The sequence below is a fragment of the Lagenorhynchus albirostris genome, chromosome 1 (genome assembly GCF_949774975.1).
Source record: "Lagenorhynchus albirostris chromosome 1, mLagAlb1.1, whole genome shotgun sequence".
Taxonomy (NCBI): Eukaryota; Metazoa; Chordata; class Mammalia; order Artiodactyla; family Delphinidae; genus Lagenorhynchus; species Lagenorhynchus albirostris.
In genome coordinates, this window is record NC_083095.1 from 49,516,130 (window position 1) to 49,530,312 (window position 14,183).

The following is a 14,183-nucleotide window of genomic DNA, read 5'->3' on the forward strand; positions in this document are numbered from 1 at the left end:
ACCTCTTCAAGGACAAGCACCGTGGCCAGGCTTAGCTCACAACATGGCTTAGGCCAAAAATGCCTTCTCTTATGTCAAGAAAGCCATGCAGGTGGTTCTCCCATCTCCAGGGACCTTCCCCCCCTGCCCCCCATCTGCTTACAACGCTTTCACACCAGACATCCTCCTTCTACCCAAGACTCTAGAGTGGGGAGGCAGGACAAATTCCCTCCTCTACTCACCCCCCAGCCCCATTCCCCAGATCCGAAAGGAGGCGTCAGAGTGTCCACGTGAGTCACCAAAGGTCCCACCTTCAACTGCCAAGAGGATTCAGCCCAGGTCCCTGGCCGCCAGCCCCCCACCTCCACCCCCTGGCATATCGGGTGCGCAGAGGTCGCGACAGGTGCTCTCCCACCGCCCTACGCGCCCTGCCCGACCCAGAGTCAAAGGGAGGGGCCAGGGTTTCCCTCCGCCTCTCAGGAGGGCGGGCTGCAACCCCGGGCGGCGCCGCACCGAGGGGCGGGCGTCAGACTTTTCGCCGACTCAAAAGCGGCGAGAGGCGCGGGGCGACTCCGCCCCTGTCCTGCCGCCGGGCGTCCGGAGCCGCACGTCTTGCTCGCCGCCGCCATGGCCAAGCCCCTGACCGACCAGGAGAAGCGGCGGCAGATCAGCATCCGCGGCATCGTGGGCGTGGAGAACGTGGCCGAGCTGAAGAAGGGCTTCAACCGGCATCTGCACTTCACGCTGGTCAAGGACCGCAATGTGGCCACCCCCCGCGACTACTTCTTCGCGCTGGCGCACACGGTGCGCGACCACCTGGTGGGGCGCTGGATCCGCACGCAGCAGCACTACTACGAGACGTGCCCCAAGGTACGCGCCCGGGCGCTGGGGGGCGGGGAGAGGGGGAGGGGGGCTCCTCGCCGCCCCTCGCCGGGTCGTGCCCTTCCGGGACGGCGCGAGTCCAGCATCCGGGCGCCGGGGCGGTGTCCGCGGCGGGGGTGGGTGGAGACCCCGGAGTGACCTCTCCTCACCCCGTTCTTGCCCCACGCGAAGTCCGGCGTAGAGCGTCTGGGCGGCGGGTGGGCAGCCCAAGGGGCAGATGCGGCCCTCCGCCAACACCCCGTTCACATCTCGTGGGCCTCACTGCGCTTCCTGCCCCTGGGCACCAACTGGAGCCGACGCCCAGGCCTCCCTCGCCTGTCCACTTGCTTCACAAACTTTTTTGGAGCATTCCTCTCAGCGTTTACTCTGAGATGTCGGGCGGCTCCTCTCTGTATGCCAGACACAGTTCTCGGCCCCAGGCAGTCGACCCAGAACAAAACGGATGAGAACCCTGCCTCGGGGAAGCTGAATGTTTAGGGAGGGAGACAAATGCAAAGGTCGTCAAACGGTAATAAGAATTAAGGGGGGGTAGGTGGGGAAGAGTGGGAAGAAGGTGCTTCAGAGCCCATAGAACTTTTGGAGGACTAGATGGGGGTTTCGCGGGAGACCCGGGCTTGTCGTAGGTACTGCCCGAGTGTGGTGAAGAGGGAGGGGTAGAGGTCCCACCCCATGGTCAGAGCTCTGAGCGACCCCCGGCCCCTCGCCCAACACGCAGTTCCTAGGAGTGGGTTGTGGAGCTTCTGGACTTCCTTGATTCCTGCGGACTGGAGACCGAGGGCCAGGCCACCCGGGAACTGCTGAGGAGTGCTGTTCACAGACCACCCCTACCCAGTGCGCGGGGGCTGGAGTGGACGCTGCTGGGCGCACGGAGGAACACTATTTCCACCTGGCCAACCTGGGAAGGCGGGGTGGGGAGGACTGAGTAGGACTTGGCGGCCAGAGGGATTGTGTTGTGTAGAGTGCGGGTGAGAGAGCAGCTCTGGCAGCAGCCGTGAGGATGGTTGTGAGTGTTGAGAGAGGAAACTGGAAACGCTGGCTGGAGGCATATTGGAAAGGGTGAATGATGGGAATATCCTGGAGGTAGTGGGAAATACACATAAACATTTATTAGGATTTTTTTAAATATGTAAAACATGAAAAAGAATAGCCCATATTCCAAGTGCTCAAAGAACCCCCTAAGCAAAACAGTCCGCAGAGTGAGAAATTGCAGCTGTAACAGAGCTTTCAAATAGAAAGTAACTTCCCCGCCCCTGAGGCTTAGGCCTCTACCCAGAGGTAGCAACTGCTAAACTATATCCTTAGAAAACACTTTATGTATACATATATTTACCGTAATTTTTATTTGCATAGCAGGGACTGCACCTTACATTAAAAATTATTGTTTATTTAAGTTTTTAAGCTGGAGAGTGAGATGATGAGCCATATTTTAGGACCTGCCCCCCTCCCCTCCCCACACACTTCCAAAGCATTTAGTGCCATAGAACATAGTTGCCTTGTACGTTTCTCCTCCAGTGATTTATCTGGTACTTTATGGTTTTCTCGTTCTCTTGTTAGTTTCTGCACTGGGCAAGCATTTCTTACTTACGCAGGTATAAGCCAGGTATTCTGATAGTGATACAAGTGAACAAGATCCAGTCCACACATGTTCATAAAGTGTCTACTCTGTGACAGTCATTCATATAACAGAAGGTCCCTGCCCTCAGCATAGAGTGGAGCCAGTAGGTGTGTCCAATCTTCTCTCCCACCTCCCCTACTTTCTAGTAACTGCAGATGAATCCCAAATCTGGATCTCTAGTCTCAATTCCTTTTCTGGCTCCATTCCTACATTTGTAAGTGCTCGGTAAACATACCTAGATCTCGCCTTATTCCCTTAAACTCAGCATGTTAAAAACTCAAATCCGTCATCCCTCCCGATCCTGCCCTCTCTTCTGTGTTTCTAATGTTAATAGCATTGTCATCCTGACAGTCACCCAGACACAAAACTTTAGTTTTGCCTTTGATTTCCTCCTGTATTCCCCGTTCAACAAGTTGCCAAATTCTGTTGATTTCTGCAGTTTGCCTTGAAAATACCCACTCTCCTCCGTTCTCACTTTTCTGCCTAACTGAGGCCCTGGCCTCTGGTCTTCGATGAAGTAGATTTCTAAGTGTTTACCTTGCTTCCCAGAAATGGTTAAACTGGCTGCATGCAACTGAATATGGCTAGCAGACTTATTTTATTTGGTTGGTTAGACATCTTTAAGCAGTTTTATTTTCCGTACCTTCGGGCAGGACACTCCAGTTCTTGACCCAGTACTCCTCATGGTTTTTTGTGACTGTCTTTACACACTTATTTTCTGTCTGGCTCCTGAAGGCATTTGAGTTTGCAATCCCATCTCATTCTATGCGTTATAGTCTGATTAAACTGCTTAAAGACATCCATCTTGCCCTCTGCTCAGATCTATATCGCTGGCAGTGTTGCCTTCCACAGTCCTTAAGCACTGAAGGCCCTGCTCAGCCCAGGTGAGCCTGTCCCTCCCATTACCTTGCTCTCCCACCAGGCCAATTTGCCGTCCCCATCCATGCCCTGTTCTCCCCACTTCCGGGCCTCTGCCCACACTGCACCCTTCACCCGGAATGCCCTTCCCACCACGTGGGACTCTGCTCAACTCTTGGCCTGCCCTGCAAGTCTCAGTTGTGTTGCCGCCTATTCCATACACCTAGGAACAAATTTAATGTATTTTAAAAATATTGCTTATTGTTATGTCTTCTTTATTTTATCTATACAAGCCTTTTGAAAATTTCTAATTTTTGTAAAATATACATAAGATGTTAGTAATAGCAGTGCATGCATGTAATCTATAAGCTATACTGGAGATGCTCAGATATTTTACTACCAGAAGTATGTTTAAATGTTTAGGGACCACTAACTAAGACGATGAGGGAGATCAATTTTTTAAGGTCTTTTATACCCCCAAATATAAGGTGCTATCCTCCCCAAAAAAATTTATTTGTGGGAAAATAGGAAATCACCTTAAATTCATGTCCTTGGAAAATCTGTCATGTAACAAGATGCTCTCTATCAACTACTTTATTTTAAGCAGCAACATTTTTTAAGGAAGACCTTGAAATGTCTTAAAAACTCTTAAGTCCATGCTAATTTAGAATCCTTAAAAGGGAGACAAAGAAACTTAACACAGATGTCGTCATTATTCCTGAGGCTATGACCTCACAATTGCAAGTGTTGGATATATATACTGTATTTATAACCAAGCTTTTTATAGATCACTAAAAAGTAAAAAGCAATAGGTAGTGGTTATATTATAGAGATCATGAAAATGCACACAGGGAAGAATGAAAAAAACTGCCCTGATGTTATGTAAATGTATATTTGTGGCTTGAGATGCTCTTTTTTGTGATGCATTGGTACAAGGGCGCCGTGCGGGGGGGGGGGGGGGGGGGGGGGGTGAGTGACGCCTTGCACCTCTTTGGCCTGAGTCTGCCCCAGGAAAGATACCTTTTCCCAGCTCACAGAAAGGTATCTAATAAACTAATGAGGGCCCTAATGACAGCATTATAGATATTCAAACAACTTGGATAAAAATAATGATGATGTGCTCTGGAAAATAGTGTTTGATAACATGTTGACTATCCATGGGAAGACTTAGAATTCAATTGTTTCATAAAATGAAAGTAGGGAAAAGTAAGATTTCTGAATTGACATTTTCATATAATATTTTAAGTATATATGTGTAACTAATGATTTAAATATCATAATAGGCATTTCTTCTTTCTTTATTTTTATTTTTTTTTGCGGTACGCAGGCCTCTCACTGTTGTGGCCTCTCCCGTTGCGGAGCACAGACTCCGCATGCGCAGGCTCAGCGGCCATGGCTCACGGGCCCAGCCGCTCCGCGGCACGTGGGATCTTCCCAGACCGGGGCACGAACCTGCGTCCCCTGCATCGGCAGGCGGACTCTCAACCACTGTGCCACCAAGGAAGCCCCTTTTTTTATTTTTATTATAGGCATTTCTTATATTGAACTATATTCTTTTTTTTTTTTTAGTACTTCCTGGTTGGCCAAATCCTTTTCTTTGGGGTTCTTCCTATTGAGAAATGGGGAAGTCCCTAAAATTTGAGGTGACTTTATATTGATATTGATGCATTTACAGATTTTTATTGTTTTGTTTTGTGTTTGGTGAAAAAGAAAAGAGGAACTGATACAGAGAGTAAGATATTTTATAAGAGGATGATGAAGTTACTGACCCTTTTTGTTTTTTTTGACTAGTAAACTGTGCTTGTATTTTAAAGGGTTTTAGGTAAGTCTGAGCTTTGCACCTTTTGCTTTCAACTCTGATTACTATTGATATTTGCTTGGCTTTTACTTTGTCAAAGGCAAACAGTTTCTAACCTGATAGAGAAATGTCCTGTTTCACCAAGAACAGACACCAATAAACCTGAGGCAGTCTTTTGTTATACAGAAGGAACTATTGCCAGTTCATAGACTTTCTAGGATAATTTTAATTCTAAAATATTTAATTATAATATTACTTGCAGTAACAGTTAAGGAGGAATACTTTGTAGCCATTGGGTGTATCTTGAAGGAGTTAATCTCTGTGTTTCTTGAATGACTTGAGATGCTCACAGCCGACCCCACCTGACCCTCATCCTATAAACATTTTACAGATGAATGATGAGCTATGTCAGTCTGACTTCCGTTTACCCCAAACATATGTTTTTTCATGAGGCTCATGAACAGGAAGAAAAAACCCACAAAATATTGAATCTAATGAGTTGGATGAGTTTGCTTTTTTTCCCCTCCCTGGGGGTAAAAGATATGTATTTTTTAAGTATTACCACCAAAACCAGGATATGAAATGGTTTTTCCAAAGCCAGTAAGTTATCAGAAGTGCTTTTCTTTAGCCCTTCATGCATCTATAGGAGTCTCATTTGAACCTGAGTTAAAGTAGTCCTGCCTGTTTGTTTCTTACGGGTGACCTTGTGTTTTTATGTTGACAAGTATGGTTGGCCTCATAGCCGTTAACATGACCTCTCTCTTTGTTTCAGAGGGTTTATTACCTCTCTTTGGAATTTTACATGGGCCGAACATTACAGAACACCATGATCAACCTTGGCCTGCAGAATGCCTGTGACGAGGCCATTTACCAGGTACATTGTCTCCATATTTCTCTCATTCTCTCCCTTTAAATTTCAAGTTCAACTCAGGAACCTTGGGGATATAGCCGCCCCAACCCCCCCAAAAAAATGGTGAAAAATTGCTTCTATAGACATGGCTATTACAAACTATTAGAAATCTAAACTATAGTACTCCTGATCTCTGGGTTAAGAGGAACAAAGCTAGAGAACTAGTTTTACCTCATGAGAATTTTGTTCTGCAATCAGTTTTTGACAGCATTATGCAACAAATTACATTTTAGCAATTAGCATCTGAACAAGCCTTGAAGAAGTACTTGAGTCCCTGCTATCGGAATCACAAGCTATACTTTGGGCTCCTATATACTTTTTTAAAGGGATCAAAGTTTGACTGTTATTTGTATATCAAGGCAATACGTGAAAGTAATAAACTTTTAAAATTCTGTTGTCATACTTTCTCTGTTGCTTAATGAGATGTAAAATACACTTCCTCTTTAAATGAGGAGCCTGAGGTCTTGAACCTAATGTGCTAATTTGTTTGAATGAACGTATGTAACTGTTTCTCCTTTGACCTTCAAGCATCTTGATACCAAAAATAGTCCTTAACCTTTCTGATGTGGTTAATAGGAGGAACGAGTATTTGCAAAGGTGCACTCTAAGTAAGAGACTGTTCAAGTTGCTTTTGGCCTGGCATAGGGTTGTTGTCCTCCCCTGTGGCCAGCTGCTTGTCACTAGGGCTGGTTTCCTTTGTGTGGGTTTAGTAGAGCATTTCGTGCGAAAGAACCATTGCAGCTCCTCTCTACTTCCCTTTTCTTTGCTTCCCCTGATATCAGCTGAAAAAAATATACCTCCTTTGCACCATAATCTAACCAGGTGGGATGAAGTAACCCATGTCTCCTTGCTCAAGGTTTATAGCCTACTCTAGACTCACACGTTTAGAATGTTAAAAATCCTGAGCACTAGCATTAGCAGTTGATGTCACAAGGACCCCAGTACTCTAGTCACCAGGGAGCAAGTTTGAAAGCCCTTTGAACAATGAACAGAAGCAACTCCATTTTTGAACTCTTAGAAGATTTAGTTATCAGGACTTGTGTCAGAAAGCAACTTTTGAATAAGGGTAGGGATCCAAGCAGGTAACCCCATGGCAACTGGGGCATCCACTTCAAGCATAGTTACATCTTGTGTGTATGTTTTCAAATGTGTGAATTATGTTTCCATGTAGAATTTCATGGATTGCATCACTTTCAGATTAAGAATGCAGTCCAATTCTTCCCAATGGACCATTATTAGCCAGGCATGGGCTAGATTATTATCTAGTCAGCAGAGGACAGGTCGTTTAGTTTATCTGGCCATCAATTTCCTCATTGTAAGATGAACAGTCCAAAGTGACCTCTACAGCTGCAGAATTTTGATATGAGTCCACACTGCTGCTAGTGACCTCTGGCTGTGCGGGTCCCAACACTTTGTGGCAGGGAGCTGACTGGCAACCAATTCCATCCATCCCCAAGGTCACAGATGCTCCTTGGCCTCCCACAGTCTCTCCCTTTTTTTTTTTTTTAATTGACTATAGTTAATTTACAATGTTGTGTTAGTTTCAAGTGTACAGCAAAGTGACTCAGCTATATATTCTTTTTTAGCTTCTTCTCCATTATAGGTTATTACAAGATGTTGAGTATAGTTCCCTACGCTATGCAGTAGGTCCTTGTTTTTGTTTTTTTTAATAAATTTATTTATTTTATTTATTTATTTTTGGCTGCATTGGGTCTTCATTGCTGCGCACGGGCTTTCTCTAGCTGTGGCGAGCGGGGGCTACTCTTCGTTGCGGTGCGCAGGCTTCTCATTGCGGTGGCTTCTCTTGTTGCAGAGCACGGGCTCTAGGCGCGCGGCTTCAGTAGTTGTGGCACACGGGCTCAGCGGGCTCAGTAGTTGTGGCTCGTGGGCTTAGTTGCTGTGTGGCATGTGGGATCTTCCCAGACCAGGGATCAAACCCATGTCCCCTGCATTGGCAGGCAGATTCTTAACCACTGCACCACCAGGGAAGCCCAGTAGGTCCTTGTTGTTTACCTATTTTATATACAGTAGTGGGTATATGTTAATCCCACCTCCTAATTTATCTCCCCCTCCCACTATCCCCCCACAGTCTGTTATCTACCCCAGAGAGAAGTAGAGAATTTTAGGCCCATCCAGCAGGACCACGGGGCTGAGGTTTCCCTGACGGCTGTCTGGCCCCTGGTGTCATGGGCAGTGACTCATTAACTGGTTTTGGGTTAACAACCTTTGACCTTACTGAGTAAATACGTTGTGGTCATGAAAAGATGAACTGTAGTCCATCCCGGAAAATCTGACCTCATACCTTTCGGTCATGTTCAAAATTTAGTCCAGTTAGTATCAACTTGGTACTGGACTATTTCTGAGGTTTTACCCTGGCAACAAAAAATAATTTTAAGAAATAGTAATAGCCAACATTTATAGAGAAATACCTACCCAGGAATCATTCTGAATGCTTTGTTTGTATAATCTCATTTAATTCACAGCCCTAAATGAAGTAGATACTATTATCCTCATTTTTAAACGAGAAGTGAAAGGCATAGTGAGATTTACTACCTTGCTCAGGTTCATATAGCTAAGAAGTAACAGGGTCAGTAATGGACATTTAGAGCCCATACTCTTCTCCAAGCTGCTGCCGTGCCATCTCGGACAGTTTGCATCTTCAGTCACCAGCATCCGCAGCGGGTATCTGATGCTGGTTCAAGCAGTGAGGGACCTGGCAGGATTGAGTTCACAGATGAACCTGAAGACCCAACCCAGAGCTTTAGGAAATTACTGTTCTCTCTGAAGTGGCCTGTTTGTATATCTAAAGTTTGTATCCACATCCTATGTTGTTTTTCTTTCATCACCAGCTTGGATTGGATATGGAGGAGTTAGAAGAAATTGAAGAAGATGCTGGGCTTGGCAATGGTGGTCTTGGGAGGCTTGCTGGTAAGTGTGCTATTGTCTGGCCCTTGACGCCGTCTCAGATGCCATGCACAGCCATGCTTAAAGAACCAGAAGACTGTCTAGAAGTGCACAGTGTGAGCCGGTTGTAGCTGTGTTTGTTTCTGAGTCTGCACGGTGGTTTGACCAGTTCTAGACAAACAGTAGAGAAACGATCTTTAACAAAAGAGACATTGCTTAAAAAGTTTGGAGACATTGCTTCAAACCCCAAAGCTGACCAGATCCTTCCTGTTCACTTAAGGGTTTCCAAGGTGGCCCCTTCACTTCACTGTTATTTCTTCACAGCTGCTCAATTCACATACTCGTGTGGTAGCACCTAAGTTGTTTACCCATTGTGTTATCGTCCTGTGCACTTAACAGTTTGCTTTTTGATTAACTAGTAGGCAGTGACACACTTGTTATACTATTGGTATGATTTAATTAATGAGTATTTTTGTTTTGTATGGATGAATTTTGAGTTCTTTGCTTTATCCAGGAAATGATTTTTCCACAAATATAGAGGAAAACATTAAAAATATAATACCAATGCCATTAAATTAAAAATATGCATCCTTACCACCAAGCAATTCTACTTCCTGATATCTACCCTAAAGAAATACTCCAACATGTACACAAGGAGGCATGTGAAAAAAATTGCTACAGTATTGTCTGTAAAAGCAACATTTTAGAAATAACCTAATGTCCATTGATAGAACAGGTAACTAAGTAGAGGAACACCATGTTACAGAATAATATATGTCAACCTAAAAGCGAACTATTTGTACTTCCCTGCATGGACCTCCAAGAGGTGGGGGGCTGGGGGCAGAGGAAACAAGTTGCATTAAAAGCCACACAGTGTGATACCATTTATGTTTTTTAAAAATTAATATTTTATGTGAGAATGTATATATGTAAATCCATAGAAAAAGTCTGAAATTTGAAATACTGAACTGCTCCTTGTGACTTTCTGTAGAAAGGCGCGCAGAATTGGGGGTGGCAGTCAAAAGGGATGCTAGCCCTGTGGGTAACATTTTATAGTGTTTGTTTATTTTTACTTGTTGACAGTTTGCTTTATTTATTTATTTATGGCTGTGTTGGGTCTTCGTTTCTGTGCGAGGGCTTTCTCTAGTTGTGGCAAGCGGGGGCCACTCTTCATCGCGGTGCGCGGGCCTCTCACTATCGCGGCCTCTCTTGTGGAGCACAGGCTCCAGACGCGCAGGCTCAGTAATTGTGGCTCACGGGCCCAGTTGCTCCGCGGCATGTGGGATCTTCCCAGACCAGGGCTCGAACCCGTGTCCCCTGCATTGGCAGGCAGATTCTCAACCACTGCACCACCAGGGAAGCCCTGTCAGTAACATTTTAATTGTTTTTACAAAGAGGATGTTACTATATTATTTACTTGTGAAATTTAAATTTAATAATAGAATGTACGACCACACATGTATGTATCAGATCGTACTCTATGAAAAATAAATACCTACGTCTTCTCTTTTAGAAATGATTCCACAATCTCTTAATTTTACACACAGTTTCAAATGACTAGAACTCCATTTGCATGTGTTTCATATTGTTTATTCCTTACTACATGAGTGGCCATGTGTTTTAACGTTGCAGTTAGTCATAGAAAACGCTGCCTTTGGCATACTTAGCCACCTTGAGAAGTTAATCATCGGGTAATTAGTAGGCTTTCCATGGAGCTATAGGAAGACCAGCAGAGCCAACGGCATGCTCATCTAAGACTGACAAGGTAGGCTGCCTTCCTTTTATGTAAAGTCCCAGGCCTATTTTTTGGCAGTGTTCACCCCACTCTGGGCCTGACCGGGAAGGGGTGAATGAGGCTGAGTAATTCTCATTAGATGACCTCATCTCTTACCAGACTGAAAAAACTGGGACCCCCATTCTGGTGAGACTCTAAGGATAATTTGATCAGGACCCAGGAAGAGACAAATCGCCACAGCTCCGAGAGAGCAGGAACTGGGACAGAGCCAGGCCACATGAGCACAGGGACTGGAAGACCATTGTGATGTTACAGTAACTTGAAGGTCTTGGCCATTGGATCTGTGGCCAAACAGATCTGTGGATCTGTTTTAGGACTCCACCATGAACCTAGCTCAGTCTCTTCCTGTTTGATCTGTAATTTTCAATGTTCTTTTCAGTTTTAGGTCCTACTATATTTTCTCATTCTCTGTATATTTCTCAGTTCAGATTCCTGAGAGGGGCACCATGCTTAACGTAACCCCTAAAATTCCTCCTGACCACAAGATAGATCCTACCCAGCCTGTTGATCGGCTGCTCTAGATCAGGTGCTCTGTCATTAAAGCCGTTGGCTACAAGAAACAGAAAACCTAGGAAAAGCTAGTTCCGCCAGCAAGGACATGTATTATCACAGAACGAGAACTTCAGAGGTTGGCCATTTTAAGACTAATTTATTCAGCAGCACAATTCTGTCAGGACTCTGGGTCTCTATGGTTCTTTTGACTTTACCTTCATGGGAGAAAGATGGCAGCAGTAAGGAAAATCTTTCACTGTACCCAGCAGACTTTCTAGCACCTCTCATTGGATTGAATGTCATTGAATGCTCATGCCAAAACCCAAACTGGTGAAGGACATAAAATTACTATGATTAGCTTAGAAGTTTAGTCAAGATTCAGTTCGTCCAGCCTCCCTGAAGCATAAGGCCACCTGATAATGTGAACCACACTGGAATTCCATTAGCCAGAAAGAGAGTCTGCCCCAGATGTCCAGCTAGTCAGTCAATTTACATGTAAATTATACACGTCTTTTCAAGCAGGGGGGCATGGAGACCGCTTCCCCTAGAAAGGGCAGTGTGAGGAACAGACATAATAAAGGAATTTCTAACATAGACACAATAAAGGACATTTCTAACGTAGACACCTGGCATTTCTCAGATGAAATGCCAACACAGTGGTTATTTCTGGATGGTGAGGTAATAAATGTTTGTTTTCTTCTTTATACATGTTTGTATTTTCTACCTTTTCCATAGTTTATTCTATAATTAGAATGTTATTTTAAAAACTTAATACCCGCTGTGCTGCAGTCTCTGCTTTAGGATACAAATATGGTTTCTCATAGAGAAATGTGTTGTGGCTGCCATGTTTTTTAGAGAAAGACAGAATTTTGAGTAACCTTGGTGACGCTGCCTGTGGCCTGTGCTCTGTTTAATTTAGCCTGCTTCTTGGATTCCATGGCAACTCTGGGGCTTGCAGCCTACGGCTATGGCATCCGATACGAATATGGAATCTTCAATCAGAAGATTCGAGACGGATGGCAGGTACGTGAGACGTATTTTTTAATTTTGTCATTAAAGTCCTTTGTCTTCATGGTGTTCTGGATGGTTTATAACTTATGGACATTTTACGTAGAGCTTCACTACTTTCTGTGGCATTTGGTTGACATCAGTGAATACTGTCAGCCTTCCCACTTTGAGGTGTAAGCTCCCTAAGAGCAGAGAGCCTGCCGGTATCGCCAATATCATTCACCACCAGATCCGTAGCATCTTGTATGGTGCCAGACTCACAGGGGTGCTCTGAAGATAGTTATCCCTGATTGCCTGCATGTGGGCTACCTATAATGTGCAGTGTCCTATCTCTGCAGCATATAAAATGGAGGAGCACATCTTTTAGCTCATGATCTTCCCCAATAACTTTTTTCTTTTTTTATTAATTAATTTATTTATTAATTAATTTATTTATTTATGGCTGCGTTGGGTCTTTTTTATTATTATTATTTATTTTTTTTTTTTGGCTGCATTGGGTTTTCTTTGCTGCGCGCGGACTTTCTCTAGTTGCAGCAAGCCGGGGGCCGCTCTTCGTTGGGGTGCGTGGGCTTCTCATTGCAGTGGCTTTTCTTGTTGCGGAGCACGGGCTCTAGGCGCGCAGAGGCTTCAGTAGTTGTGGCTCGTGGGCTCTAGAGCGCAGATTTAGTAGTTGTGGCACACAGGCTTAGTTGCTCTGTGGTATGTGGGATCTTCCCCGACAAAGGCTCGAACGCGTATCCCCTGCATTGGCAGACGTCTTCTTAACCACTGCACCACCAGGGAAGTCCCCCAATAACTCTTGATAGTAGGAAGCATGTCACCATTTTTGTAGGTGAGAAAACTGAAGGTCTTAAGAGGGGAAGTCACCTCAGATCACACAGCTGGCAAATAAGGCTGTATATCCCCAGATTTCCAGGTCCACATTCAGTATTCTTTTCTACACTCAGAGTCTTGCCCTCCTTAACATGCCTATTTTACAAGATACGTAAGCTCAGTGTTCTAATTTTTTTTATAAGACGAAAGCAGGCAGTCCTGTTAACTATTATATTAAAATACTCTGGCATATATGTAATACGTATAATTATAGTGCTCTGTAGAAAACTGCACAAATAGTAATGAATCCATACAAATGACTCTCATTTTATTTTTATATAACCAAACTAGATTCTTAAGTATCTGTTTATCTTTGGTAACTCTTTGAACTACAGTCAGCCCTGGCATGGACAGTTTTCCCCGATGCTAAGTGTGATTTAGGTTTTTTCTCTGCGTATCTTTGTCTCATACACACACATCATTGGCAAAAGGATACTGGATATTCAAGAAGCCTGAGCTCTCTGAGCCCTCCCAAGAGTCAGTCCAAGGTCAGCGTGATCAGGCCTTGGGTTGAGGGACCTAGGCTGGAGCTAATCCCAGGGGAGAGGAAGGACGAGAAGCTGAGTGTCACCGCCATCCACTTTCCCCTCCCTCAGTGTCTGGACACTCTGGGCCGAAGAAGGGGGGCACTAAAAGATTGGATATAAGAGAATGCACCAAGGGAAGTCCCAGGAGGAGAATTCTGGGAACATATTGAAAGACAAACTTCCAAATTTTGTTAAGAACCAGTGTATCTTTAGCTACTCCTAAATCAATTAGGAGGCAGCATTGGGTAGGAAAAGAAATTGGGCCCTAATATGAGATCTAATTTCTAATTTGAGGCCTAAGTGCAACTCATTACCCTTATGAAGTTTGTTGTCTTGATTAGGTTACCTAGCTTCCCTGAGCCTCACTTTTCTTGTCTGCAAAATGGAGATGCCAGCTTCACAGAACTATGAAAATATGTAAAATGTCTGTTGCACACATAGGCACTCAATGAAATGTTAATTTGGCCTAATAAAAGGAGGATAATTTTTTTAATTGTGGTATTATATAATAAAATATTAATGTAACCATTAATATCATGTTT

General features: G+C 44.4%; 1 protein-coding gene across 1 annotated transcript in view; it reads left to right on the plus strand.

Moving 5' to 3' along the window:
* Positions 1-523: 523 nt before the first annotated feature.
* PYGL (glycogen phosphorylase L) overlaps positions 524-14,183 on the plus strand; it is a 99,671-nt gene continuing 86,011 nt past the window's right edge. Inside the window, exons 1-4 of the mRNA XM_060142712.1 lie at positions 524-849; positions 5,905-6,006; positions 8,892-8,970; positions 12,153-12,256. Of these exons, the coding sequence (XP_059998695.1) occupies positions 607-849; positions 5,905-6,006; positions 8,892-8,970; positions 12,153-12,256 (528 nt within the window). The 5' untranslated portion in view covers positions 524-606. The remainder of the gene's footprint in view (positions 850-5,904; positions 6,007-8,891; positions 8,971-12,152; positions 12,257-14,183) is intronic.